Source organism: Dendropsophus ebraccatus, chromosome 6, assembly GCF_027789765.1.
Source record: "Dendropsophus ebraccatus isolate aDenEbr1 chromosome 6, aDenEbr1.pat, whole genome shotgun sequence".
NCBI classification, from domain to species: Eukaryota; Metazoa; Chordata; class Amphibia; order Anura; family Hylidae; genus Dendropsophus; species Dendropsophus ebraccatus.
This window is the reverse complement of record NC_091459.1, coordinates 62,662,788-62,690,018: the sequence shown is the minus strand read 5'-3', so window position 1 is coordinate 62,690,018 and position 27,231 is coordinate 62,662,788. Positions and strand designations below refer to the sequence as shown.

At 43.1% G+C, this 27,231-nt stretch overlaps 1 protein-coding gene across 3 annotated transcripts in view; it reads left to right on the top strand.

The window, feature by feature from the left end:
- Positions 1–27,231, top strand: part of LOC138795670 (probable cation-transporting ATPase 13A4) — a 276,072-nt gene that overhangs the window by 217,671 nt on the left and 31,170 nt on the right. For all 3 annotated transcript variants that reach the window (XM_069975055.1, XM_069975057.1, XM_069975056.1), the window contains 6 exons: positions 2,010–2,134; positions 3,466–3,626; positions 5,731–5,853; positions 9,367–9,446; positions 17,806–17,848; positions 18,753–18,862. In XM_069975055.1, coding sequence (XP_069831156.1) covers positions 2,010–2,134; positions 3,466–3,626; positions 5,731–5,853; positions 9,367–9,446; positions 17,806–17,848; positions 18,753–18,862 — 642 coding nt within the window. The remainder of the gene's footprint in view (positions 1–2,009; positions 2,135–3,465; positions 3,627–5,730; positions 5,854–9,366; positions 9,447–17,805; positions 17,849–18,752; positions 18,863–27,231) is intronic.

The window sequence follows — 27,231 nt, the reverse complement described above, 5'->3', positions numbered from 1 at the left end:
TTTATCCATGCTGGGAACATTTGCACAGGTGTCTTAACGATCCAGCCCATGTGCCGTGCTGACACAGCTGACGAATAGGAGGCAATCTGCCTGGAGCATTCCTAATGATGAGGAGGGCGGGGAGGAGGACAGAGAGGTTGTGCAAGCCTAATGCATACACAATCTAGGCCACTCCCGTAGGGCACGGGGCTGCCAGTTTAAAAGTTGTTTTTTAGGACAATAACTGCATCACCTGCCGAACAGACCGCAGGACAGATCTTGGATTAAAAGCAGCTATCTGAAGGTACAAGCGGTTTGGGGGGGGGGGTCAGATTGTAGATACAGAGTCACTTTAAACAGTAATTATATTGCAGCCCCTAGCCAATACTAAAATACTATGAAAGTGATGGTGACATTAAAACATAATACATACATGAAACATTTTTTCGTTTGATGCTTGCTGCTTTGTGCTCTCCCTTTTTTCTGCATCCATTTGTGGTGTGGTGTTCTCTGCAGCCTGGGGGAGCATGCCCTGAAAGCACAATGCTTGTGAGGACATCTTTTTAGAAAGATTTTACTTTAATAATTTTCTTCAGGCTTTCTGAGTCTTGAGAGCATACACACTCTCTGTCCAATCCTTAGGGCCCTTTTACACAGAAAGATTATCTGACAGATTATCTGCCAAAGATTTGAAGCCAAAACCAGGAATGGATTTGAAAAGAGGAGAAATATCAGGCTTTCCTTTATTCTCTGTTTATAGTCCATTCCTGGCTTTGGCTTCAAATCTTTGGCAGATAATCTGTCAGATAATCTTTCAGTGTAAAAGGGCCCTAAGAAGTCTAGATTCTAAAGCTCTCCACTCTGTTAAAGATCCATATGTATGATAGAGCAGGAGCATGCACAGGAGAAGCACGGGGCCATCCTGACTGGAGGAGCAAAGGATTGCCCATGCTTTTTGTGGGAAATGCATTAACAATAGGTAATGGAGTGCAGATTAGCCGGGAGGTAGACGTGTAGTGGCCACCACTCTACCACTCTTTCTGTATTAAAAAACTATTACTACTACTACTATTACCACCACCACCACCACTACTACTACCGTACTACTAATAATAATTGTAAATTACAAATCTGTCTAAGGTTACCAGCTCTATTGAAAAATGCAAGGTGACCTAAGTGACAGGGACTATTATAAAGGCAGTCTTTACATTGCGCAAACCGTAGGCAGCATGAAATCCCAACAGGCAGCCACTGGCTTTGTGCAGAGGGACAGACATGTAAATCAAACCAAGCTGGGCTTTGTGAAGCCTGGGAGACCACCTCAGCAACACTAACTTAGTGCTATAGAACAGATTTAAACATAACTTTTTGTTCAGTATTGCAGCATTTGGTTGCAATGATGAAGCATATCTTATTTCATGCTGGGGCAGTGAGAATATAGAGACAGACTTCTTTGAAAGGGATTATCAGGTTTTTTTTTATTTAAAATTGTGTTCTGTCAGGTGGTAGACATAAAAAGCTATATTTACATTCCTTGCTCCACTACTGCCACCACTGTCATGAAGCCTCCATGTTGATGCAGAGCACTTTCTGTGTTCATGGTTGGAACAAGACATTGACCGCCAAGCCAATTATTGTCCTCAGTGGTGTCCTGCTTCAGCTGTTGATTAGCAGAAAGAGCAATCCTCTTGCTGATCCTGATCTCACAAATGCTGTACATCAGGACTGGGGCTCTGTGACAGCAAGGGAAGTAAATAAAACCTTTTTTATGTTTACCTACTCTTTGAGCACAATAAAAAAAAATCTGTGTCAGCTTATTTAAAGAATTGTCAATAATTCCTTCAATGATCTATCAGTGCTGCTCTATGTGTATGAATGTTGCTTAGGGCTTCTAGTTTATGACTTTTTGACTGTGAAATGGGGGTGGGGGGTGGGAGGGTGTTGGTGAACATGTCATCTCTGAATATTACATTTGTGACTATAGCCTGGCTCTCTAACTGTTATTTGTTGGTTTGTTTTTTTCTCTGAAGGGAAGAAGTTGAAAAAGACATGATATTCCTTGGTTTGCTTATACTAGAAAATCGCCTTAAACCAGAAACCACAGCAGTCCTTGAAGAGCTGCATTCAGCAAACATCAGAACAGTTATGATAACAGGTATACATATATACAATCAGAACAGTGAGGCACTAATGCACATTATCTATTTAGTACCACACTATGTTTACAAGTTATACTGCTATGATACGCACCACATATCCCAGGACAGGCACTATAGATAGCATATGTAGTGAGCAACAAATCTAATGCTTCAGAAAAATTATCCAGTCTTCTAACTTGATGCTCTGAATCTTCTGCTTATCTTCACACATAGAAAAAATATACATTATTTTAGATAAGCCCAAATGCTTTGCATATGTTGTAAATACAAATGTGAACAGCGCTCCATGGTGTGATGTCTGCAACAAGTGGGAAAACACAAGAGAGTTTATTGGAGACTCTCACCTGATATTGTTGTATTGGCATGTATAAGAACCGCATCCATTCCCAGAAACCAAACACAACGCGTTTCAAAGTCGTGCAGACTTCTTTCTCAAGTGACACTTGAGAAAGGAGTCAGCACGACTTCGAAACGTGATTTGTTTTTAATAAATATGTTGTGAATCCATAATTTTCCCAAGGGTTATAAAAGTCTGTCTGGCTGCAGTCATCAGTAGGGGAACTGAAGAACTTAAGGCCCTATTACACCAACAGATTTATTTTAAAGCCAAAGCCAGGAATGGATTCAAAAAGAGGAGAAATCTCAATCTTCCTTTATTACTTGTTCTCTGTGTATAGTCCATTCCTGGCTTTGGCTCAAAAAAATCTGTCAGATAATCTGTTGGTGTAATAGGGCCCTTACTGAAGACATATTTATGATTGATTAAAATAGAAAATCTTGTATTTTGTATTTATCAGCATGCTAATCACTACAGTAGTTTTAAGAAAAACTAGTAATACATGACAAGGAATGTCATGGTCACTGGGAGTGTCCTGGGAGTCCTAGATGCATCCATCTAATTAGTGATTGTTTTGCCTGTGTGACATCCCTGTGTGACTAGTGATATCCATGTGTGAGACAGGAAAAAAAACAAACGTCTGACATACAGTATAGTATACCATTATTAGATGGTCTACTCATCCTGATAGTGGTACAGTTTACAGCTAGCACAGCTAATACAGCAGCCTGGGAGTCTTAATATCACTTTATGAGATTTCAGGTGCCCCAAACCCCTACCAGCCACCAGGGGTACTGGGAAGAGCCAGTTGTCACAAAAAATGAAGTGTGAGACACCCTCACATGTCTTTTGAAGTCTATATATTAACTGGTCATAGGTGTTTCAGCTATTTTTGGACCTATACAATATTAATAATGTTTTGGCTGATCTGTGAATACAAATACATGAAAACATAAAAGATCCTTAGTATAATTACTTACTCCATTTCAGGTGACAACATACAGACAGCAACCACTGTTGCAAGAAACTGTGGGATGATTCCGAAGGAAAATAAAGTGATTCTAGTCGAAGCTAATGGACCTGATGGCTCCTCTCCAGCTTCTCTCACATGGAAGCTTCTAGAGTATCGAGAAGATGAAAATCAAGTCAAAGTAAATAGCTTTTTGTGTTTAAATGTTTTTTATCTCTTAGTTTTGAATGAATAAACGTCATCTCCAACATGCAATGTAGTACAAAAAAAACTAGATTTGCATTTCCAGGGAATAGCATAGTGCTTGAAAAGAGCACCTCTTTAACAATGACTTTCCTTTAAGAGAAACTTTAACCCTGGATATCCTCCCTTTAACAGCGACTTTGGTACAGTCCCTTTAAGAGCAACTTTGGTACAGTCCCTTAAGGAGTGACTTTAGTGCCAAGGCTTTGAGTGACCTATATACTTTTCCTTTAAGACCAGCTTAAGTCCTGTCCCTTTAAAAGAGACTTAGGTACCATCCTTTGAAGAGCAACTTTAGTGCTGTCCCTTAAAGAGTTACTTTAAACCCTGACCCTTTAATAACAACTTTATTACTGTCCCTTGAAGAGTGACTTATGTACCGTCCCTTTTAAGAGTGACTTGGGTACCCTCCCTTTAAAAGTGACTTGAGTACCGTCCCTTTAAAAGTGACTTGGGTACCGTCCCTTTAAAAGTGACTTGAATACTGTCTTTTTAAGAGCTACTTTGGTATTGTACTTTTAAGAGTGACTTATGTAATGCCCCTTTAAGAACTATTTTGGTACCTCCCTTTTAAGAGCGACTTTGGTACCTCTGCTACTTCACTGACTCAGCTCTGCTGTATTATGTGGGTATCGGCTTTGCTACATCACTGATTCAGCTCTGCTACTCTACTGACTCAGCTCTGCTACGTAGTGCAGGTATCGGCTCTGCTACACGACTGCCGCAGCTCTGCTACATAGTGTGGCAATCAGCTCTGCTACTCGGCTGCCTCAGCTCTGCTACGTAGTGCAGCTATCGGCTCTGTTACACGGCTGCCTCAGCTCTGCTATGTAGTGTGGCTATCTGCTCTGCTTCATGGCTGCCTCAGCTCTGCTAAACGGCTGCCTCAGCTCTGCTACATAGTGTGGCTATCGGCTCTGCTACACGGCTGCCTCAGCTCTGCTATGTAGTGCTGCTACTGGCTCTGCTTCACGGCTGCCTCAGCTCTGCTACGTAGTGTGGCTATCGGCTCTGCTAAATGGCTGCCTCAGCTCTTCTACGAAGTGCGGCTATCGTCTCTGCTACACAGCTGCCTCAGCTCTGCTACATAGTGCGGCTATAGGCTCTGCTACATTGCTGCCTCAGCTTTGCCATGTAGTGCAGGTATCGGCTCTGCTACACGGCTGTTTCACCTCTGCTATGTAGTGCGGCTATCGGCTCTGCTACACGGCTGCCACAGCTCTGCTGCTTTACTGAGTGAACTCTGCCACTTATAATGGTAAAGATCATTGCTCGGTTATCATGACAATCTCACTCATGTCAGTGATACAAAATCATTAAGGACCTTCCATCTTCTTCATCTCCTATTGGCCAATAGTGAATGTGTGACTGTGTGGATGTTGTGAGGCATTGACTGACAAGACCTTAGAATTTCTATTGGCTGCTATATTTCAGCTACTTGCATATGTGCTGTTATTGGCTGTTAGCGTTTACAGTGTGCCTATTATTTCCAATGGGCCATTATTTCCTATAGGAAATTAGAGGTCTTTAAATGTAAATTTCTAAAAAACAACAAATCCGATCGCAACCAAAAATAGATAGCACACCTGTCACCGCCGAGGGCTTCTTAACACAGTTTGAATGGACTCTGTGCACAGTTTGGGCTGTATTAATCGCAGAAAAATGGCTGGAAGAAGAAGCGAAAGAAGAAGAATACTGATTACAATATAATACTTTTTAAAGCACTATAAAAAAACATGGGTGGAGATTTATCAAACTGGTGTAAAGTAGAATTGTCTTAGTTGCCCATAGCAACCAATCATTCATTTTCAAAGAATGTGTCAGGAATCTGTCATGTGTAATCTGATGGGTTGCTAGGGAAAACTGAGACAGCTCTACTTTACACCAGTTTGATAAATTTCCCATGGAGTTAAGATTATGATTGTAGAAATTTTACCATACCTTGGATTTACCACAGTGTTAAAATAGAGTGAAAAACATAAGTTGTTCTTACTGACATGCTCTCATTAACTAAGCTTAATAATGTCATTATATATTACCAGAATCTCTGCATTAATGGTGAAGAAATGTTGAACAACAAAAACCAGGAAAGTGATTATCATTTTTCTATGAGTGGAAAGACATATGAAAACCTGGAAACATATTTCTATGACTTATTGCCAAAAGTAAGTGAAGAGAAATTTACTGCAAATTCATTGTACTTAAGATCAGCATTTTACACTCCAGTTTGGAAAACTGCAACTGCACTTTTTGAACTCAAACTACCACTGGATTCAAGGATAATGGGAAATATAAAATAAGGACCTTATCTTCCTGCTGGAACCAGTGTTGGATTTAGCTCAAAAGCAGTTTTCCAAATAGCTCCTATGTCTGACAGCAGCCTACAATCCATAACAGATCCCAATAGCTTTTTTCTAGTTCTGTAGCATTTTGAATTAAGGAAAACTAACAGCAGGTTAAGAGTCTTTAACCTGTTCTGGTTTTCATAGAGCACTGGGCACTGATAATCAGTGGCGGATTATAATGTGGGCGGTTTGGGCGGCCGCCCGGGGCCCGAGGCTCCGGGGGGGGCCCATGCCGCGCCGCCCACATTATAATCTGCCCACTCCGTTGCGGCCCGCCACTGCACCCTTGTGACCGCAAGCATTATTTCGCTTGCGGTCACAGGAGTCCCCGGCTGCCTCCGGCTGATGATGCGGCTGCCGGGGGTGTCTCGTCCTCTCCCCGGCAGCGCGCGCATCACACAGCTCACTGTGCCACCTGGGCCCTGACTTCCGGTATTAAGAGCGCACGTTAGAGACGCTCTGTACCGGAAGTCAGGGCCCAGGCGGCACAGTGAGCTGTGTGATGCGCGCGCTGCCGGGGAGAGGACGAGACACCCCCGGCAGCCGCATCATCAGCCGCATCATCAGCCGGAGGCAGCCGGGGACAGACCAGGAGCCGAGAGGATCGACCGGGGAACGGATGGCAGGTGAGTTGTGTTTTGTTTTTTTATTTACTGACTGCTGTGCAAGGGGAGGGGGGGGGAGCAGAGGGGGACCATCTATAAGGGGGGGAGCAGAGGGGGACCATCTATAAGGGGGGGGAGCCGAGGGGGACCATCTATAAGGGGGGGGAGCAGAGGGGGACCATCTATAAGGGGGGGGGAGCAGAGGGGGACCATCTATAAGGGGGGGGAGCAGAGGGGGACCATCTATAAGGGGGGGGAGCAGAGGGGGACCATCTATAAGGGGGGGAGCAGAGGGGGACCATCTATAAGGAGGGGGGAGCAGAGGGGGACCATCTATAAGGGGGGGGAGCAGAGGGGGACCATCTATAAGGGGGGGAGCAGAGGGGGACCATCTATAAGGGGGGGAGCAGAGGGGGACCATATATAAGGGAGGGGAGCAGAGGGGGACCATCTATAAGGGGGGGAGCAGAGGGGGACCATCTATAAGGGGGGGGGAGCAGAGGGGGGCCATCTATAAGGGGGGGGGGAGAGGGGGACCATCTATAAGGGGGGAAAGAGGGGGACCATCTATAGAGAGGGAAAGAGGGGGACCATCTATAAAGGGGGGAAAGAGGGGGACCATCTATAAGGGGGGAACGAGGGGGACCATCTATAAAGGGGGGGAAGAGGGGGACCATCTATAAGGGGGGGAAGAGGGGGACCATCTATAAAGAGGGGAAAGAGGGGGACCATCTATAAAGGGGAAAAGAGGGGGACCATCTATAAAAGGGGAAAGAGGGGGACCATCTATAAAGGGGGAGAGGGGGACCATCTATAAGGGGGAAAGAGGGGGACCATCTATAAAGGGGAAAGAGGGGGGTCATCTATAAGGGGGGGAAAGGGGGACCATCTCCTATAGGATTAGCACCCTCCTCTCCTGACATCCTCTGTGCTGCTGTGTCCTCCCCTATAAGATCAGCCCCCTCCTCTCCTGACATCCTCTGTGCTGCTGTGACCTCTCCTATAAGATCAGCCCCCTCCTCTCCTGACATCCTCTGTGCTGCTGTGACCTCTCCTATAAGATCAGCCCCCTCCTCTCCTGACATCCTCTGTGCTGCTGTGTCCTTTTCCTATAAGATCAGCACCCTCCTCTCCTGACATCCTCTGTGCTGCTGTGTCCTCTCCTATAGTATCAGCCCCTCCTCTCCTGACATCCTCTGTGCTGCTGTGTCCTCTCCTATAGTATCAGCCCCCTCCTCTCCTGACATCCTCTGTGGTGCTGTGTCCTCCCCTATAAGATCAGCCACCTCCTCTCCTGACATCCTCTGTGCTGCTGTGACCTCTCCTATAAGATCAGCCCCCTCCTCTCCTGACATCCTCTGTGGTGCTGTGACGTCCCCTATAGACCAGCACCCTCCTCTCCTGACATCCTCTGTGCTGCTGTGACCTCCCCTATAGATCAGCACCCTCCTCTCCTGACACCCTCTGTGCTGTTGTGACCTCCCCTATAAGACCAGCTGCCTCCTCTCCTGACATCCTCTGTGCTGCTGGGAACTCCCCTATAGATCAGCACCCTCCTCTCCTGACATCCTCTGTGCTGCTGTGCTGCTGTGACCTCCCCTATAAGATCAGCACCCTCCTCTCCTGACATCCTCTGTGCTGCTGTGACCTCCCCTATAAGATCAGCACCCTCCTCTCCTGACATCCTCTGTGCTGCTGTGACCTCCCCTATAAGATCAGCACCCTCCTCTCCTGAACTCCTCTGTGCTGCTTTGACCTCCCCTATAAGATCAGCACCCTCCTCTCCTGACATCCTCTGTGCTGCTGTGACCTCCCCTATAAGATCAGCCCCCTCCTCTCCTGACACCTCTGTGCTGCTGTGACCTTGGGGGGGGGGGCGCAACATCAGGGTGAGTTGGCAATATGTTTATTGGGGGCAGCGGAAGTGGGGTGGGCAATGCTTACTGGGGGTAGCAGCAAGGGACCAAACATTATGTTTATTGGGGTCAGCAGGGAGGGGAGGCAGGCAGTGTTTTTTGGGGACAGCGTGGGGGGGGGGGGGGGCAGTAGCGGATCATAATGTGGGCAGATTGACTGGGGGGGGGGCCCAGGTTGGGTGGACAGCCCGGGGCCCAGGGTACATTTAATCCGCCACTGCTGATAATGAAGGTAATTTTCTTACCCTGATCCTCAGCGCCATTTGAGGGAAATTTAGACTTTATTTATTATGCAAACTGGGTGTTTGGAGCGCTGGGGGCTGGACTACCGCCCTGTACCAATACATCCCACTGGCTCTCCCCTACTATTTATCTGCTGTTCTGCAGTGATGATTTACGGTGGGGAGGGGTGGGGAGGATTGATGTATTGAAGGCAGTAGTCCCACCCTCATTGCACAAAACCACCCTATTTGCATATGAAATAAAGTCAAGATTTCACGAAAATGTAGCTGAAGATCAAGGTAAGAAAATTACCTTCATTCTTAGCCCCCAGTGCACTATGGGAAGATAACAAAAGGTTAGAGACTTCTAACCTGATCTTAGTTTCCCTTTAAGCCATTTTGAGCCAAAGCTTTTATCAGACTTTTTTGTCCTGCACCACCCATCATCCATCAGTACATTTACATTTACAGTACGTCCCCACAAAGTACAGTACAGTACGGTAAGTCCCCACAAAGTTTTAAATTGTTTACAAATTATTTTATGATGTGTGCTATTTGCAAAATTGTTAACATTTATACCTCTTTTTAAAGATACTAATGAGGGGTACTGTTTTTGCACGAATGTCACCAGGACAAAAATCAACAATTATTGATGAATTTCGAAAGCTTGAGTAAGTATTTTTATTAACTGTGTGTGGAAATAAGTTTTGTAATGACAATGCATTGCTGCTTTATGCAAACATATTCAAGTGATGAGCGAAGCCCTAAGTAATTCATTTTGTGTCGTTTGCGAATATCATTGCAAATTAGTGAATATTCGCAAATTGAACCTAAACAAACCTCACTAAAATAGCTAAAAAATGGTTTAGCTGTTAAGATGAAAAATTCATTAGCATAAAACAACACATTTTCAGTTTTACTTTTGTAACTGAAAAATAGCAAAATTAGAATGAAAATATGCTGTATTAAGTAACTATATAGTAAAAGACCAAGTGGTATTAGCGAGCTCAGCCAGCTGTTTTAGTCTATATTTACTTAATATAGCATATTTTGGTTCTAATTTTGCTATTTTTCATTTACAATAGCAAAACTGAAACAAAAAAATACAACACACACATACACATGCTGAAAATTTATGATATGAGCCAATTTTCATTTTTTCCTCCTCTTGTTAAAAGGCCATAGTGCTTGTATTTTTTCACCTACAAACCCACATTGGCCCCTATTTTTTGCATCACTAATTGTACTTTGCATTGAAATACCTAATTTTTGTATAAAATCAAGCTGCGAAACTGGAAAAAAATATATATTTGTGGTTAAATTGAAAATACAATGCAAATTTTTTAATTGGGGGGGGGGGGGGGGGGGGGTTGTGTTTACACCATTCGCCCTATGATAAAACTGACATGTTATATATGTTCCTCAAGTTGTTACAATTACAACGATATGTAACTTGCATATCTTTTATTTTATTTGACAGCTTTTAAAAATTTTTAATCTTTAAAAAAAACAAAACTAAATGTTCCTTAAAATTGCTCTATGACCATGCTTATAGCATTGTTATCCTTTGGTTTATGGGGCTGTTTGAGGTGTCATTTTTTTGTGCCACCATCTTTACTTTCCATCAGTACCTTGTTTGTGTAGATGCAACTTTTTGATAATTTTTTATTACAATTTTTCTGGATTTGATGCAACCAAAAATGCACAATTTTCCACTTTCAAACATATTTTCGCTTTCGGCGTTTACCATGCCAGATCAGGAATAGGATAATTTGAAAATCTGGGTGATTACGCATGCGTCGATACCAAATATGTTTATTTCTTTCTTTATTTTTATTTATTAAAGGGGGGTGATTTGGACTTATTAGAGGAGGGGATTTTTTATTAAGATAAAAACTTAAAGGGGTTGGCCACTTTATAGTAAAATAGGTCAGTACAAAGTATTAGTTTGTGTACTTACTGTATATACTGACAGCAGCTCCCTGTGTACCTCATAGAGCTAAAATCAGACTCCCATTCACCAGGCTGGGTTGCCCTGCTCTGTTTTGTTTCAGTCAATAAAATGGTTGACATGGAGGAGCATGTGACCATGCCCTGTCCCCTGTGTCCTCCATAGACATATACAGGCTCAATGGTGGACACTGGGGGGCGGGGCATGGTCACATGTTTCTCCATGTAAGCAATCTTATGGACCAAAACACCACAGAGCAGGACAGCACAGCCTGGAGGAGGGGAGTCTGATATTAGCTCTATGAGGTACACAGGGAGCTGCTGTCAGTGTATACAGTGAGTACACTTACTAATACTGTACACTGAATTATTTTACTATAAAGTGGCCAACCTCTTTAAAAAGGAAAAAAACTTTCACATTAATTAGAAGCCCCCTAGGGGACTTCTATATACACAGCACTGATCTCCCATTGAGATCAATACTGTTTATATAATAGAGCACTGATCCATTGGATCGGTGCTCTATTACTCTGGTGTGCTGCAGACCACATCTAGAGAATACCGAGCCGGGATCAGAGTCATTCCGATGCTGAGGCCCGGCTGGGTAAGAAAAAGGGATCCCCCCTCTGCGATCTCATCATGGCCCCTCTCTGAACTCCCTTTATAGGCGCCATGACGTATGAGATACTTCATGCATAGTTAAGGAGTTAACAGGCAAAAGAGTATAGCTTAGCTTACAAATTAATTAGTATGTGTAAACAGAGCAGTCATAAATGTATGAATGAAAGTTTCACTCACACATTAACCCTTTAAAAACCAGGCCAAATTGTTTTTGCGCCTTCGTTTTTTTCTCCATAGTGCTTGCATTTTTTCACCTACAGACCTACATGAGCCCTTATTTTTTGCAACAACCATTGTACTTTTAAATGACAGACTTAATTATTGCATAAAATATGCTGCAAAATCGGGAAAAAATGACTTGCATGGTGAAACTGCAAAAAAAAAAAAAGCGTAAAACTGACATGTTATAAATGTTCCTCAAGTCAGTACGATTACAACGATATGTAACTTATATAACTTTCATTTTATTTGATGGCTTTTAAAAAAAATTCTAACTTAAAAATAAAATGTTCTCAAAATTGCTCTCTTAAAATGCTTTTATTTTTTGGTCTGTGGGGCTTTTTTTGCCATGATCTGTACTTTCTATCGGTTCCTTGCTTGTGTATATGCAAATTTTTGATCGCTTTTAGTTATGAGGGAGCATGCTCGTCCAAGCTTGGTACTAGTTCGAGTATGAGGGTACTCAATGGTACTCAGACGAGCATCTTGCGATACTCAAGAAAATCTCATCATACCTTTCCTGTAATTTTTGGAGCAATTTCTCTGCCAATCAACATGCAGAAGACTCTTTGGCACATCCTGCGATCATGTGGGACCCATACATGTCGATAGCAGCGATTGGTTCTCCAGATCAGATGACCCTGGCATATAAAAATCTGGGCCAGCGGTGCTCGCCTCACATGCATGCTGGAAGAGAACAGGGACAGAGCTGCTGCTTGTCAGGGAGAGCGTTAAGGAGGGAATTAGGGTTCCTGTAGGCAGGGATACTATAGAAAGAACCCAACAGCCCTTGTAAGAGTTTAAAATCTTTATTTATTTTTTTTGATTACTCCAGACTGCTGGCTGGGACTTGCATTGCAGCTACCACGATTTTAGCTGCACACTGTGGTGATCGACTGCTGGCAGAAAGGAGACAGCAGGTGGTGCATACAGACCCCAAAAAAGTCCTCAGTACTATCATATTTTTTATGTGGCTGGTGCTGCTGCTGTTGTACATTGTATTGCTGTGATTTGTAGGACAGCTGCATAGAACCTCATTGCTCATTGTCCTGTGTAACAGGGGGCATAGACCATATACCAACACTTACATAAAGACTATACGACAACCTCCAAAAACTAGTGTGACCAGTATATTTTCTTATTTCTTTATTTCTTAGTGCAGCTATATCCAAGCTCACTGCTAATTACCCAGTGTAAGAGGGTGGCATATACTATATAGCAGCACTTACCCTCAGTTTCTAAATGACAACCTCCAAAAACTAGCGTGACCAGTAGATTTTTTTTATTTCTTTATTTCTTAGTGCAGCTATATCCAAGCTCACTGCTGATTGCCCTGTGTAATAGGGTGGCATACAGTATATAGCAGACATGTCAAACTCAGGCCGTCCAGCTGTTTTAAATGCTAAAGCTTTGGCTGCCCATGCATGATGGGACTTGTAGTTTTGCAACAGCTAGAGGGCCTGAGTTTGACATCCCTGGTATATAGCATCACTTACCCACAGATTCTGTACGACAACTTTCAAAAAATACATGGTGTGTCTGGCATAATTTTTAGAAGGCTCACGTGCTACCGCTTCTACCTTGGTCACTCTTTCCTCACCGCCATGCTGTGTCTGGCATATTTTTTGGGAGGCTCACCTGCTACCGCTTCTACCTTGGTCACTCTCTCCTTACTGCCATGCTGTGTCTGGCATAATTTTTGGGAGGCTCACTTGCTATCTCACTTTAAATGTATCACTGTGTTCTCACCGCCATGCTGTGTCAGGCTAAGTTTTTGGGTGGTTCATATTCATGCCTCTGTTTTAATGGTTCATTGTGTGATCACTGCCATGCTGTGTCAAGCTAAATTTTTGGGTGGTTCATATGCTACCTCTGTTTTAATGGTTACCTGTGTTATCACCGCCATGCTGAGACAAGCTACATTTTTCTGTGGTTCATATGCTACCTCTGTTTTAATGGTGCCCTGTGTTCTCACTGCCATGCTGTGTCAGGCTAAATTTTGTGGCGGTTCACATGCTACCTCTGTTTTAATGATTCACTGTGTTCTCACCGCCATGCTGTGTCAGGCTAACTTTTTGGGTGGTTCATATGCTTCCTCTGTTTTAATGGTTCCCTATGTTCTCACCGCCATGCTGTGACGAGCTAAATTTTTTGGTGGTTCATATGCTACATCTGTTTCAATGGTTTCCTGTGTTCTCACTACCATGCTGTGTCAGGCTAAATTTTGGTGTGGTTCATATGCTAACTCTGTTTTAATGGTTCAATGTGTCATCACTGTCATGCTGTTGCACAGAATTAAGGCGATTAGGCAGCCTCAGAGGCATCCATGCATGCTGCCCCTGCTGTTTCCTGTCCATTTCCGTGGTGTTCCCATCATTGTCTGGGGTTGACAGGTTTTGACACAACCTTCCCTGTGCCGAGCTGGACCCCCTGAAAAAATGATCTAGTTTCCCATTGACTTCAATGGGGTTCATTACTTGAATTTATTAAATTAAAAAGAAACACTTTTTTTTTCACAGTAACTAGAAGTCCCTCTAGTGAGCATATGGACACCTCTGGTGACAGGCACAATGTGCTGTAAAAATGAAAAAATTTATTTTTTAAACTAAAAAGTTGGTCTAGCCTTGAAGTTAAAAGGCAAAAAAAAACAAAAAACACTTACCATGTAAAGCAATTCCCCCCTAAGTACAGAAATACCCCACATGTGGACATAAAATGCCAAATGGTTGCAAGGAAATACTACAAAGGGAAGGAGCGCAAATTTGGTTTTGGAAGCTGAATTTGGCTGGATTGGAGGATGGAGGCCATGCTGTGTTTAAAAAGCCCCGTGCTTCTATTTTTTAGATTAAAAGGTTGATCTAGCCTTGAATTTTTTATTTTCACAAGGGGTTAAAAGTGAAAAATAAATCGCTATGTGGACGCAGAAAAAGCATCCAAAAGGACAGAGTGCCCTTTTGAGGCTTGAATGCCCTTTTGAGCCTATGACATGCTACCAGGACAGAGCAAACCCCCCAGAAGTGACCCTATTATGGAAACTAAGTGTAGGGAGCATATGGACCCCACTAATGACAGGCACATAGGTAGGGATAAAAGAGAAAAATTTTTTTTAGGAGAAATGCACGGCATTGGCTGACAGTTGTAGATGTTATCAAGAAATGTAGGGGTGCAGGGTGCATGAGCATTTTAAAATGTTTTTTCCTGGACCAAATGTGCTGCAGTGGGTGAAAAGTAGAAAGGCTAATTTTCACACTGCTCAACTGTCAGGCCTGTATGACTTTCCACATCAGTATTTTATTTATTTATTTTTTTTTTAGAAAAAAAACTTCCTCAAAAAGTCCTTTTTTAGCAGAAAAAGTAAAATAAAATATATAAAAAAAACTCCTGCAGACTAGTCAGTTTCTAACTAGAGTGGGCAGGCAGAGTGGGTGTTAGCTATGATTGGGGGGTCAGTACTGACCCCCCAATCATAGCTAACAGCAACCCATACCGCACTCCTCAGAACGAGTGATGATTGGAGCTGTCTCAGACAACTCCGATCATCATGGCTTGCATGTCACCGGCGTCAGCCATGATTGATACTGACTGTCCAATCATAGCAAACAGCAACCGAGAGTCCCCCCAGGACTTATGCCAATTGGAGCTGTCTTGTCATCACTGTGCAGCATTGTAGGGCGCTTGATAAAGGTCTGTGATTCAATAGACAGACCAAAACAATTGAGTCACAAATTTGTGTGATGCTCCTACTGTGATTTTGCTTGTCCCCTGGATGTCAACCGTCGCTGACCCTCCTACGGTTCTCCTTTGGTTCCTGTGATCTCTTCTGAGATACAACTCTGCACGTTTCTACCCACCTTCGGTGGCTGCAACTGAGGGATAGCTGCGGTCCCTATGTGAGTGACATCACATACCTACAGTAGAGTTGTGCTTATCATTTGCACAACTTCACAAGGTGAGTGCGTCCATTTTCCACTGAAATAGACACACTAGCCCATCACATTATTGCACCAGGAGGCCCCCCCTCTCCTTTTGTTTCCTTTTGTCATCACTGTAATGTAACCGGCGTCGCCAGGTCGACTGACCTGCCAATCACAGCAATCGGGTATGTGTGGGGCAAAAGATTCTGCTGCAGCCTACATGTAAAGATGGCTTGTAAAAAACAGCAGCCATATTTACCAAAATGCTTTTTTTCAGCCTTTGGTGGCTGTTTAAGCCTTAGACATGCGGGTACAGCCAGGGTTGTCCGGTGACGTGGTACGTCCAGCGTTGTCTAGGGGTTAAAATGTATTCTTATCTAAAAATGTAATACATTAAAGTCTATAGAGAAATGTCTATCTTTTTATTGTGTGCGCAAACTACTGTTTGACAGGAATTCCCTGTTCTTGTACATAACATTTTCCTGAAATTAATTCCATAAAAACTTGGATGTGGAAGATTCAGAATTTTGGAGGAAATTTGGAGCAACTTCTATTCTTTTAGAATCCATTTGTATGTTTGTGTCCAGCTCTTTACCCCTTCTAGCTACCTTTAATAAATGACCCAATGCACTAGGAATTTGCAGCACACATATAGTCAATAATGTAAGCTTTTTGCATACTATATGGCAAATTCAGAAACTTGCAGTTAGTATACAATGGGGGAAAAAAGTAATTGTACACTGCCAATTTTGCAAGTTTTCCCACCTACAAAAAATGGAGAGGTCTGTAATTTTTATCATAGGTACACTTCAATTGTGAGCGACAAAATCTATTTAAAAATTCCACAAAATCATATTGATTTTTAAATAATTATATTGTATTTTATTACATGAAATAAGTATTTGATATAATAGGAAAACAGAACTTCATATTTGGTTCACAAACCTGTGTTTACAATTACAGAGGTCAGACGTTTTCTGTAGTTCTTGACCATGTTTGCAAACACTGCAGCAGGGATTTTGTCCCACTCCTGCATACAGATATTATTCAGATCTTTCAGGTTTCTGTCCGTCACTGGCAGCATTGAGCTTCAGTTCCCTCCAAAGATTTTCTGTTGATTTCTCATCTAAAGACTGGCTATGCCACTCCATCATCTTGAAATGCTTCTTACGGAGCCACTCCTCACCAGTTGCCCTGGCTGTGTGTTTTGGGTCATTGTCATGCTGGAAGATCCAGCCATGACCCATCTTCAATGCACTGAGTGAAGGAGGATGTTGGCTAAATTTTAGGATACATAGCCCATCCATCCTCCCTTTAATGTGGTGCAGTGGTCCTGTCCCCTAAAGTATGATGTTTCAAACCCCCCCCCGCTTCACAGTTAGGACTGTGTTCTTAAGGGTTGTACTCATCCTTTCTCTTCCGCCAAACACAGCAGGTGGAGTTTATACCAAAAAAAATTCTATTTTGGTCTCATCTTACTACTTGACCTTTTCCCATGCGTCCTTTGGATCATCCAGACGGTCAGTGGTAAACTTCAAACAGGCCTGGACATGTGCACATGTGCTTTTGGGAGCATGGGGTCCTTGCTTGCTCTGCAGGATTTTAATAAATGACGACATAGTGTGTTACTAACAGTAATCTTTAAGACTGTGGTCCGAGCTGTCTTCAGATCATTGACCATGTGGTTCTGGGCTGATTTCAGAATCGCAAGAGCATGCATGATGCCCCAGAAGATTGACAGTCATCTTGTGTTTCTTTCATTTTCTAATAATTGCAGTTATTGCCCTCTCACAAAGCTGCTTGCCGATTGTCCTGGAGCCCATACTAGCCTTGTGCAGATCTACAATTCTGTCCCCGGTGTCTTAAGACAGCTCTTTGGTCTTGGCCATGGTGGATATGTTGGAGTGTGAATGGCAGGACAGGTGTGTGTTTTTTTTTTTTTATAGGTAACAAGTTCCAACAGTTGCATTTCATACAGGTAATGGGGGCAGAAGAGGGGGGCTTTCTAAAGAAAAACTAACAAGTCTGTGAGAGTCAGAATTCTTTCTGGTTGATAGGTGATCAAATACTTATTTTGTGCAATAAAATGCAAATACATTTCTTAGAAATCATACAATGTGATTTTCTGGAATCTTTTTATAGATTCTGTCTCTGACAGTTTAAGTGTATCAATGATAAACATTACAGATTTTTCCATACTTTGTAGGTAGGAAAACTTGCAAAATTGGCAGTGTATCTGATACTTTTTTTCCCTACTGAGACACATTTACTGTAAAACATAACTATAATTTCCTTCTAAAGAGCTATAATAATTTTTATGTTCTAGTTATTATGTGGGAATGTGTGGAGATGGAGCCAATGACTGTGCTGTAAGTCATTTTTTCTACAGTTATTAAATAAAATGATAATACAGTTATTAAATAAAATAATAGTAAGGCTATGTTCGCACAACGTAAAAAATAGAGAAAAGGCAGCCGATTTTGATATTTAAAAAAACATCCGTTATAGCCACGATTTAACTGCCTGCAATGGCAATGCATTGAAGTTAATGGAAAGATGGGTGTTCAATGCACACAATTTATTGAATAGCAGACATTTTTACTGTGGACGTCAAAATAATGAACATGATCGTTATTTTCGGACTTCTTTTGCTAACAGCGGACATTTTTTATTAGTTATTCACACACAGTTTTTCTTTTTTCGCTTTTGCTATTAAATTCAATGGACTTTTCAATGAAGACACACCCAAAGTCCAATTAGTCCACCTAAACTAGAATAATCTACAAACACCAGTCATTGCATTGGGAGGCCAAGCTGGTAAATTACATCTGTTATTTTAGACTCAAAATGACGGAGCTGAAAAAAACGTTGTGTGAACATAGCTTAAGGCTGTATAGGCCACATCACTTTCATATTTGTTGGATTTGTCAGATGTCTTGGATTTGAGAATTAAATTTATCTTAGATTACAATCAAGACCATATAGAATCTCTGTTGACTAAATATGTGTATATCTTATGTATTATAAAAAAAAATATTTTATTAAAAATAACAAAAAATAGACCTTTATTTACTAATACTGCAAATAGTTTTTGTTTCAAATGCAAATGCATGCAGAATTCCTCAGCATGGCAATCGTCATTTGAGGAGTACTTTTTAGCCTTTCAAAATTTCTTTAAAATTAATATTAAGTCCAGTGTATTTTGATGTTCAAAAAAATGTGGAAATTTGTGAATATGCACTAAAAATATGTTGGTATACAATTGTTGTATAGGCGTTAAAAATGGCCAATGCTGGGATTTCATTATCTGAGGAAGAAGCTTCTGTAGCTGCAACGTTTAACTCAAAAGTCACAAACATTTCCTGTGTCCCAGAGTTGCTAAAGTAAGTAGTGCAACTAGTAATTCTGATAATCCACTTTTTTCCGCTAATACACCTAGCTGCCAATACATCTAGCATGGTCGCTTCCACATCGGCATCATGAGAGATCAGCTCATAGTGGATCAGCTGGGTTCCTACTGAAACTACCCAGAGTGTAGTATTCTCCATTACAGGTAGTTTAAAGCGACTCTGTACCCACAATCTGACCCAAACCACTTTGGATAGCTGCTTTTAATCCAAGATCTGTCCTGGGGTCAGTTCGGCAGGTGATGCCGTTATTGTCCTAAAAAACAACTTTTAAATTAGCAGCCCCATGCCCAAAGGGAGTATCTGTGCCCTAACTTTGCACCACCCCTCCGTTCCTCCTCCCCACCCTCTTCATCATTAGGAATGCCACTGGAACATTTACTCCTGAACATTGCACAGGTACTTAAGGATCAAGCCCATGTGCCGTGCTGACACAGCTGATGAATAGGAGGCAATCTGCATTTCTAATGATGAGGAGGGAGGCAAGGAGGGACAGAAAGGTTGTGCCAGCCTAATGCATACGGGGCTGCCAGTTTAAAAGTTGTTTTTTAGGACAATAACTGCATCACCTTCCGAACCGACTGCAGGACAGATTTTGGATTAAAAGCAGCTATCCGAAGGTACAAGTGGTTTGAGGGAGTGAGATCGTTGTTACAGAGTCGCTTTAAACACCTCTGTGCTGCAGCTAGTTTGGGCCTTAATGGACCAAGCTCATTTTTCAAAATCTGACCTGTCCCATTTGTGTTATAGCTCGGTGATGCTTTAATGTATGCCAATGATTCTGAGATTGTTTTTCGTGACATATTGTACTTTGTTAGTGGAAAAATTTGGTCACCATTTTTTTGTGAAAAACATAAAAATATAAAAATTCTAAAAAATATATTTATTTTTCTTTTTAATCCTTAATTTCATCTTGTGGTAAAAATAACATAATACATGTATTCTTTGGGTCACTACGGTTACAGCAATTCCAAATTTATAGGTTTTTTTTTAACTACTACCACTTTGGCTTGGAGATTTATTAACAGGGGATTTTTTTTGTGTGGTCTATCTCTGCTATGGCAGTAATAGACTGGTCTATTGAAAGTACAATTTACTATCAGAGATAGGCCTAGTCTATTGTCTGTGGTGCTAATTTGTTTGTCTCAGAATTGTCTCTAAATAGTCTCATTGGCCCATATCTGCCCCCTAGGCAATGAGAATTTTCTTCTCCCTTTCTTTTTCAGATACCCATATGCAGACGATTATGTCAGGTTTGTTTGAACTACATTGATGACCAGCAGATTTTAATGTTCAATAAAATGGTCAACGAGGGAGGTGTGGTGTTTTTTATTTGAATAACATTTTTTTCTAGATGTGTTTTTTTTTCTTTCATTAATTTACAGGATTAGTAGTGGAAGCTGGAAACCAAAATAAATGGCCCTCCCCAGCCTAATTATACCAGGCTGCTTGCGCCCAGTCCAGGAACGCCATTTTTTAATGTTGCAGGACTATTGGTACTCGGCTCTTCCCAGTTTCCCTGGTGCTGTGGGTACTGGGTTAATAATGGGGTGGTTAGTGTCAGCCATTTTATACTGGATAACACTATGTCCAAACTTAGTAATGGATCCCGTCTATCAGTCAGCTTCCACTACTAGGTCTGTAAATTAATGAAGGAAAACACAACACACCTAGAAAATTTTTTTATTCAAATAAAAACACCCCCACACCGCTTGTTGATCATTTTATTAAAATCCGCTGATCATCTGAAATCTGGTATCTGAAAAAGAAAAAAAAAATGAGCAAAAACAAACAGCTTGCCCACACCAGCAAGTAGGGGCTTAACCTAACAAGATGCTTGGAAAGCTGAGTGACCTCCAACTGGTTTTTTAAAGTGACTCTACCACCAGGCCCAGGCTGAAGAGCTGGAGGTGGGCCGACCCACCCTTAGTGGGAGGAAACCCTAGCCCCTCTATGATAGGGTTCCATTGATTCTAATGGAGTCAGGTCATGGAGGGGCTGGTTTTTTTTCCCACTAAGGGTTGGTCGGCCCGCCTCCAGTACTTCAGCCTGGGTCTGGTGGTACAGTCACTTTAAAATCCCAGGCATAAGAAATAAGGTTTGATGATGGCCCGATCAATATTGTAAACATGCGCCGATCTGCCAGATCGGCACTCATTTACTGGACCTATTACATGGCACAATATTAATTTAGCAATTGCTGCACAAATTCAACATATATATGAATTTTTGATCTCATTTATGACATTCTAGGGCGGATTGACAAAATACATCAATACTGGTACTTTTAAAAAATTATTTGGTAGCATGCTCTGTGTGGTATAAATAATAATATGGTTTTAAAGCTTGGGTCAATGTTAACATGGAGTCCCCAAACGTTTCGTTTTTTTTTGTGTTTGTTTTTTTAAACGTTTTGTGTAACGGTTTATTTTTTATGGGGAATACATGGTATTTTTTTTTAGGGTGTTGAAGCGGATTTATTTTATGTTTTATTTAACAGTTTAAAAAAAACAAAAAAACTTACATTAGTGTACATCACTGTACCTAATGTATATCGTCTTATCATGGTTACAATACACTGCACGGCCACTATAGTGCAGTGTATTGTATATATCAGCATTATGCTGACAGGCAATCTACACAGTCATGCTTCTGGCATACTGTAGCTGTGTAGAATGTAGGCAACCAGCAGGAAAAATAGTGGAAGGTAGATATATGCCAAGCAGGTTATTGTGCTCTGTGTGGACGTTCCAGGGAGTTCAGGGTTGCCAGTCCGCAAGTACATCCCGGACTTTCCACATACCTGAATTGCAGCAGTAGAACTACAATGTATGTGCCACAGAGGTCCTGGGACTCTGTGGGGGAAAGACAGCAGTTCATGGTCAGTAACAATAGGTTATTGACATTAACTATTTAGTATAGCTGCTGTGTGGCTAAAACGGGCTGGTTTTTTTTTTTTGTAGTGTGGGTGGGAGGCCATTCCCACGTTCCAGTCCAGGCTTTACTGTTTTCTTTTTTTTAAAGCCTCTGACTTTGTACATCAGGTGTGGAGAGACAATCTGCTGAGAGTGTTTAGGAGTCAGTTGATCCACAGTGAATCTGGCAGACAGGAGCTGGAGAGAGAAGCCCTGCAAGAGAGCTGGTAAAGACTTGCTGGTCTGAATGAGGACAACTACACAGTGGTGTGTATATGCTTTCTGTTAATGTTTTTGAAAAGCAACCACTTTGTGTTTGAAGCTTGAACGGCTACTGTACCATTTTTTTTTCTGGTTTGCTACCAATAAACATTTTTTGTTGCATCCAAAGCCTACCACTTGTAATTCCCACAAGAGGCATATCCATGGCAGACCTGCGGACCTTCAGAAGGCCCCCAGAATTGGCAATGAGACTATCGGAATCTGAGACCTCACCAATGGATTTCCGATCAGCAAGTATAACGTTCTTACGCAATCTTACGCACGTAACATGTTAAACTACACAGAGCAGTAAACTACCACTCCGGGTAGCTACAGCAGGAGATCAGCTGTCATACTGTCAGCTGATCTACTGTGCTGCCGACTGTAAAAAGCCAACAGGATCAGAATAAAGTCTATTAGAAACCACCATAAAGATCTGTATCGGTGGTCACTAAGGGATTATTCCCATGATTTGACAGTGGCATGTAACGGGTTCTGATAGTTTGATGTGTCATCTGATGAGAAGTCTAGTAGTGAGGTCTGGCTTCTGTTCCATCCCCATGGCAGTCCCCCAGACCTGCCATGCATATGCCTCTACACAGCCATACTGGAGGCTTAATGGTGACATATACAACATACTTCAGTACAGTGGTAATGTGGTGACGGGCCGGCCTTAAGGTAGTTGGCGCCCTGTGCGAAACTTTTTTCGGCGCCACCCCCCCCCCCCCCCACACGGGGTCTGCTGAGACCCCCTTAAGGTGTTATAAAGCTCCTACTCCTCCAGACAATATCCAGCACCCATCACCTGACCCTCCCAAATATTACCGCCACACCACAACCACTACCATCACTATCATATTGTTAATGACCAAATTAGTATACTAAATCCAATAAAACACAGTACCAGATTACAAGTAACAAATATTACCACCGCATACTGACTAATACCACTGCATGTTGACTTATACCACTGCAAACTCTATAACACCACCACATACTGACTAATACCACTGCTGTTACTGAATAACACCACTACATACTGACTAACACCACCACTGATACTGAACAACACCACCACATACTGACTAAAACCACCGCCACTACTGAATAAAATCCTCTGTACACAGATCACTATAGAGGTAGAGCCAGACCTACACAGGTTCTATACACCATTTAAATTACAGTGCAGTTATATCCAGTGACTCACAGGAGACGTCTTCTCTGATCGGAGTTCTTCCCTTTTCATCTTCTTCTCCATCTGCCCTGGGCCGTTATGAGAACTTCTCCGAGCCACGAATCCACAGAATCTGCCAGACAGACATATTAGTCTCCTCACTCTGGCATCATCCTCATCTCTATACTAACTGCACATCTGTATTGGCCCCTTTACACCCTTATTTAGTGGGTAGGCTGACTCTATGTGACCCCCTTATAGTATATGCCCCCCTGTGTAGCCTCCTTATAGATGGCCCTTTGTTAAGACTTCCCTATATATGGCCCTATGTGGATCTCCTTAAGAACCACCCTCTGTGTAGTCCCCCTATGGTATATGGCCCCCCTCTCTGTAGCCCTCCCTTATAAATGGCCCCCTCTTTGTAGTCTCCCTTACAGATGCCCCCCCATGTTGTCCCCTCTGCCCCTCTTACAGATGGCCCCCCTGTGTTGTCCTCTCTGCCCCTCTTACAGATGGCCCCCCTGTGTTGTCCTCTCTGCCCCTCTTACAGATTCCCCCATGTTGTCCCCTCTGCCCCTCTTACAGATGGCCCCTCTGTGTTGTACCCCTTATAAATGGCCCCCGTGTTGTCCATCCCCTTATAGATGGCCCCCGTATTGTCACCCTTATAGATGGCCCCCCTGTGTTGTCCATCCCCCTTACAGATGGCCCCCTTATGTTGTATCTTCTTATAGATTGCCGCCTTATAGATCGCCCCCCTTGTTGTCCCCCTTATAGATAGCCCCCTTATGTTGTCCCCCCTTATAGCTTGCCCCCTTATGTTGTCCCCTCTTATAGATTGCCCCCTTATGTTGTCTCCCCCTTATAGATACCTCCCCTATTGATTGCACCCTTGTTGTCTCCCCCTTTAGATTGCCCCGTTGTCTCCCCCCTTATAGATGCCCCCCTATAGATTGCCCCCTTGTTGTCTCACACCTTATAGATGCCTCCCCTATTGATTGCCCCCTTATTTTGTCTACCCCCTTACAGATGCCTCTCCAATAGATTTCCCCCTTGTTGTCTCCCCTTATAGATCCCCCCCTATAGATTGCCCCCTTGTTGTCTACCCCCTATAGATTGCCCCCTTGTTGTCTACCCCCTTATAAATTCCCCCCTATATATTGCTTCCTTGTTGTCTCCCCCCTTATAGATGCCTCCCCTATAGATTGTCCCCTTGTTGTCTCTTCCCTTATAGATGTCTCCCTATAGATTGCACCCTTGTTGTCTCTTCCCTTATAGATGTCTCCCTATAGATTGCCCCCTTGTTGTGTACCCCCTTATAGATTGCCCCCTTGTTGTCTCACACCTTATAGATGCCTCCCCTATTGATTGCCCCCTTATGTTGTCTACCCCCTTACAGATTTCTCCCCAATAGATTTCCCCCTTGTTATCTCCCCCCTTATAGATCCCCCCCTTGTTGTCTACCCCCTATAGATTGCCCCCTTGTTGTCTCCCCCTTATAGATTCCTCCCCTATAGATTGCCCCCTTGTTGTCTCTTCCCTTATAGATGCCTCCCTATAGATTGCCCCCTTGTTGTGTACCCCCTTATAGATTGCCCCCTTGTTGTCTCCCCCTATAGATTGCCCCCTTGTTGTCTCCCCCTATAGATTGTGCACACACACACACACACACACACACAACTCACCTATTCCTCGTTCCCCCGCCGCGGCTCTCGTCTCATCCCGGCCGATGCGCGCTCTCTGGGCAAGTCAACGGCACCGCACACACCAGTGACTTAAGCGCGCGCTGGGGCCGGTACTTCCTCCCTGTGCCGGAAGTACAAGGCCGACGGCTGACGCAGAGGTCACTGATGCGTGCTCTGCTGGGGAATTCCCAGGGAGCGCGCATCAGCCCGGGGCATACTGTCCTATCAATCTTGTGACCGCAAGCAGTCACACGATTGATAGGACACAGTACGCGGCGCCCATGGGGAGGGGAGGCTGGGGGAAGCCACCACAGGAGGGGGGCGCCGGGCGGCCAGCTAGGGGAGCGCTCGGGCAGAAAGACAGCTGCACAGCTGTCTCTCTGCCTCAGCGCCCCCCCAGCTAGACGGGAGTGATGCGCCCTGTGCAAGCGCACAGGTCGCACACCCCAAAGGCCGGCCCTGTGTGGTGTATTGTATCAGTGATCAGAAGGTCACTGGTTAAAGGGAATCAATCAGCTGTAATTAATATTCCAAATTGCAGACAGCAGTTAGCTGTTAGATAGCTGTTAGGAGACACATGATAGCTTTCATACATCCTTGTGTGTTTACGGATGTAGAGAAATGCTTTTCTCCTCTGGTACAAGGAGTCAAAAAGGCTTTTCCAAGCTCCTGAATAGCTGCACTTTCCCACTCCCTGCTTGATTGACCACTGGAGAATGAGTCTCAAGCAGCATCAGGTATGGGAGGGGGGAGTAAGGGGGTGTTACAGCTTGGTGCACTTGAGGAGCTTGGGAAAGTCTTATTGACTGTATGTACTATTAGTGATGAGCGAACAGTATTCAATCGAATAGCTATTTGATCAAATAGTACGCTATTTGTGCTATTTGATTGCGTTTGAATACTCGAACGGTAACGCAGTAAAAATTCAATTCGCAGGGGGGAGGGACAGGCACTAGAAATAGGCAGGACTTAAAAAGAAAACTCTAACTGTGATTGGCTTGCTAAACTATGTCACCTACTGAATATAAGAATAGTGATTGCAGATTCATATCAGTTGCTGGTTGGAGCCAGAGAGGAACAGGCTGTTCACCAGGGAGAGAAAGCTTTTAGGTGAAGTTAGGTACGGAGGGACCCCAAAAATCCCTTGTTAGGGCTAAAAGTATAAAAAAACATATATTTTGAAGCTGTTAAGAGACAGGCTGTGTGGTGGTGTATACGGCTGTATACTGTGAGTGTGGGATAATAGCTTTTATCTTGCTGCTACTGATTTGCGCTGTCTGCGTCCTGTAAAGGCATTGACCAGTCCTTTAATTTTATTATTTTAAAAAACAATTATATATCCGGTATTTGGCTGTATACTGTGATTGCGGGATAATACCTGTTATCTTACTACGGTCATGGCCAAAAGTTTTGAGAATGACACAAATATTATATTTTCACATGATCTGCTGCCCTCTGGTTTTTATGTGTGTTTGTCAGATGTTTTTATCACATACAGAAATATAATTGCAATCATATTATGAGTAACAAAAGCTTATATTGACAGTTAGAATGAATTAACGCAGCAAGTCAATATTTGCAATGTTGACCCTCCTTCTTCAGGACCTCTGCTATTCTCCCTGCCATGCTCTCAATCAACTTCTGGACCAAATCCTGACTGATAGCAGTCCATTCTTGTACAATCAATGCTTGCATTTTGTCAGAATTTGTTGGTTTTTGTTTGTCCACCCGTCTCTTGATGATTGACCACAAGTTCTCAATGGAATTAAGATCTGTGGAGTTTCCAGGCCATGGACCCAAAATCTCTATGTTTTGTTCCCTGAGCCATTTAGTTATCACCTTTGCTTTATGGCAAGGTGCTCCATCATGCTGGAAAAGGAATTGTTGATCGCCAAACTGCTCTTGGACGGTTGGGAGAAGTTACTCCTGGAGGACATTCTGGTACCATTCTTTATTCATGGCTGTGGTTTTAGGCAAGACTATGAGAGAGCCGGTTCCCTTGGCTGAGAAGCAACCCCACACATGAATGGTTTAAGGATGCTTTCAGTTGGCATACGACAAGACTGGTGGTAGCGCTCACCTCGTCTTCTCCGAATAAGCTGTTTTCCAGATGTCCCAAACAATCGGAAAGGGGATTCATCAGAGAAAATGACTTTACCCCAGTCCTCAGCAGTCCACTCCCTGTACCTTTTGCAGAATACCAGTCTGTCCCTGATGTTTTTTTTGGAGAGAAGTGGCTTCTTTGCTGCCCTCCTTGAGACCAGGCCTTGCTCCAAGCAGATGCACTCACACCTGCCTGCTGCCATTTCT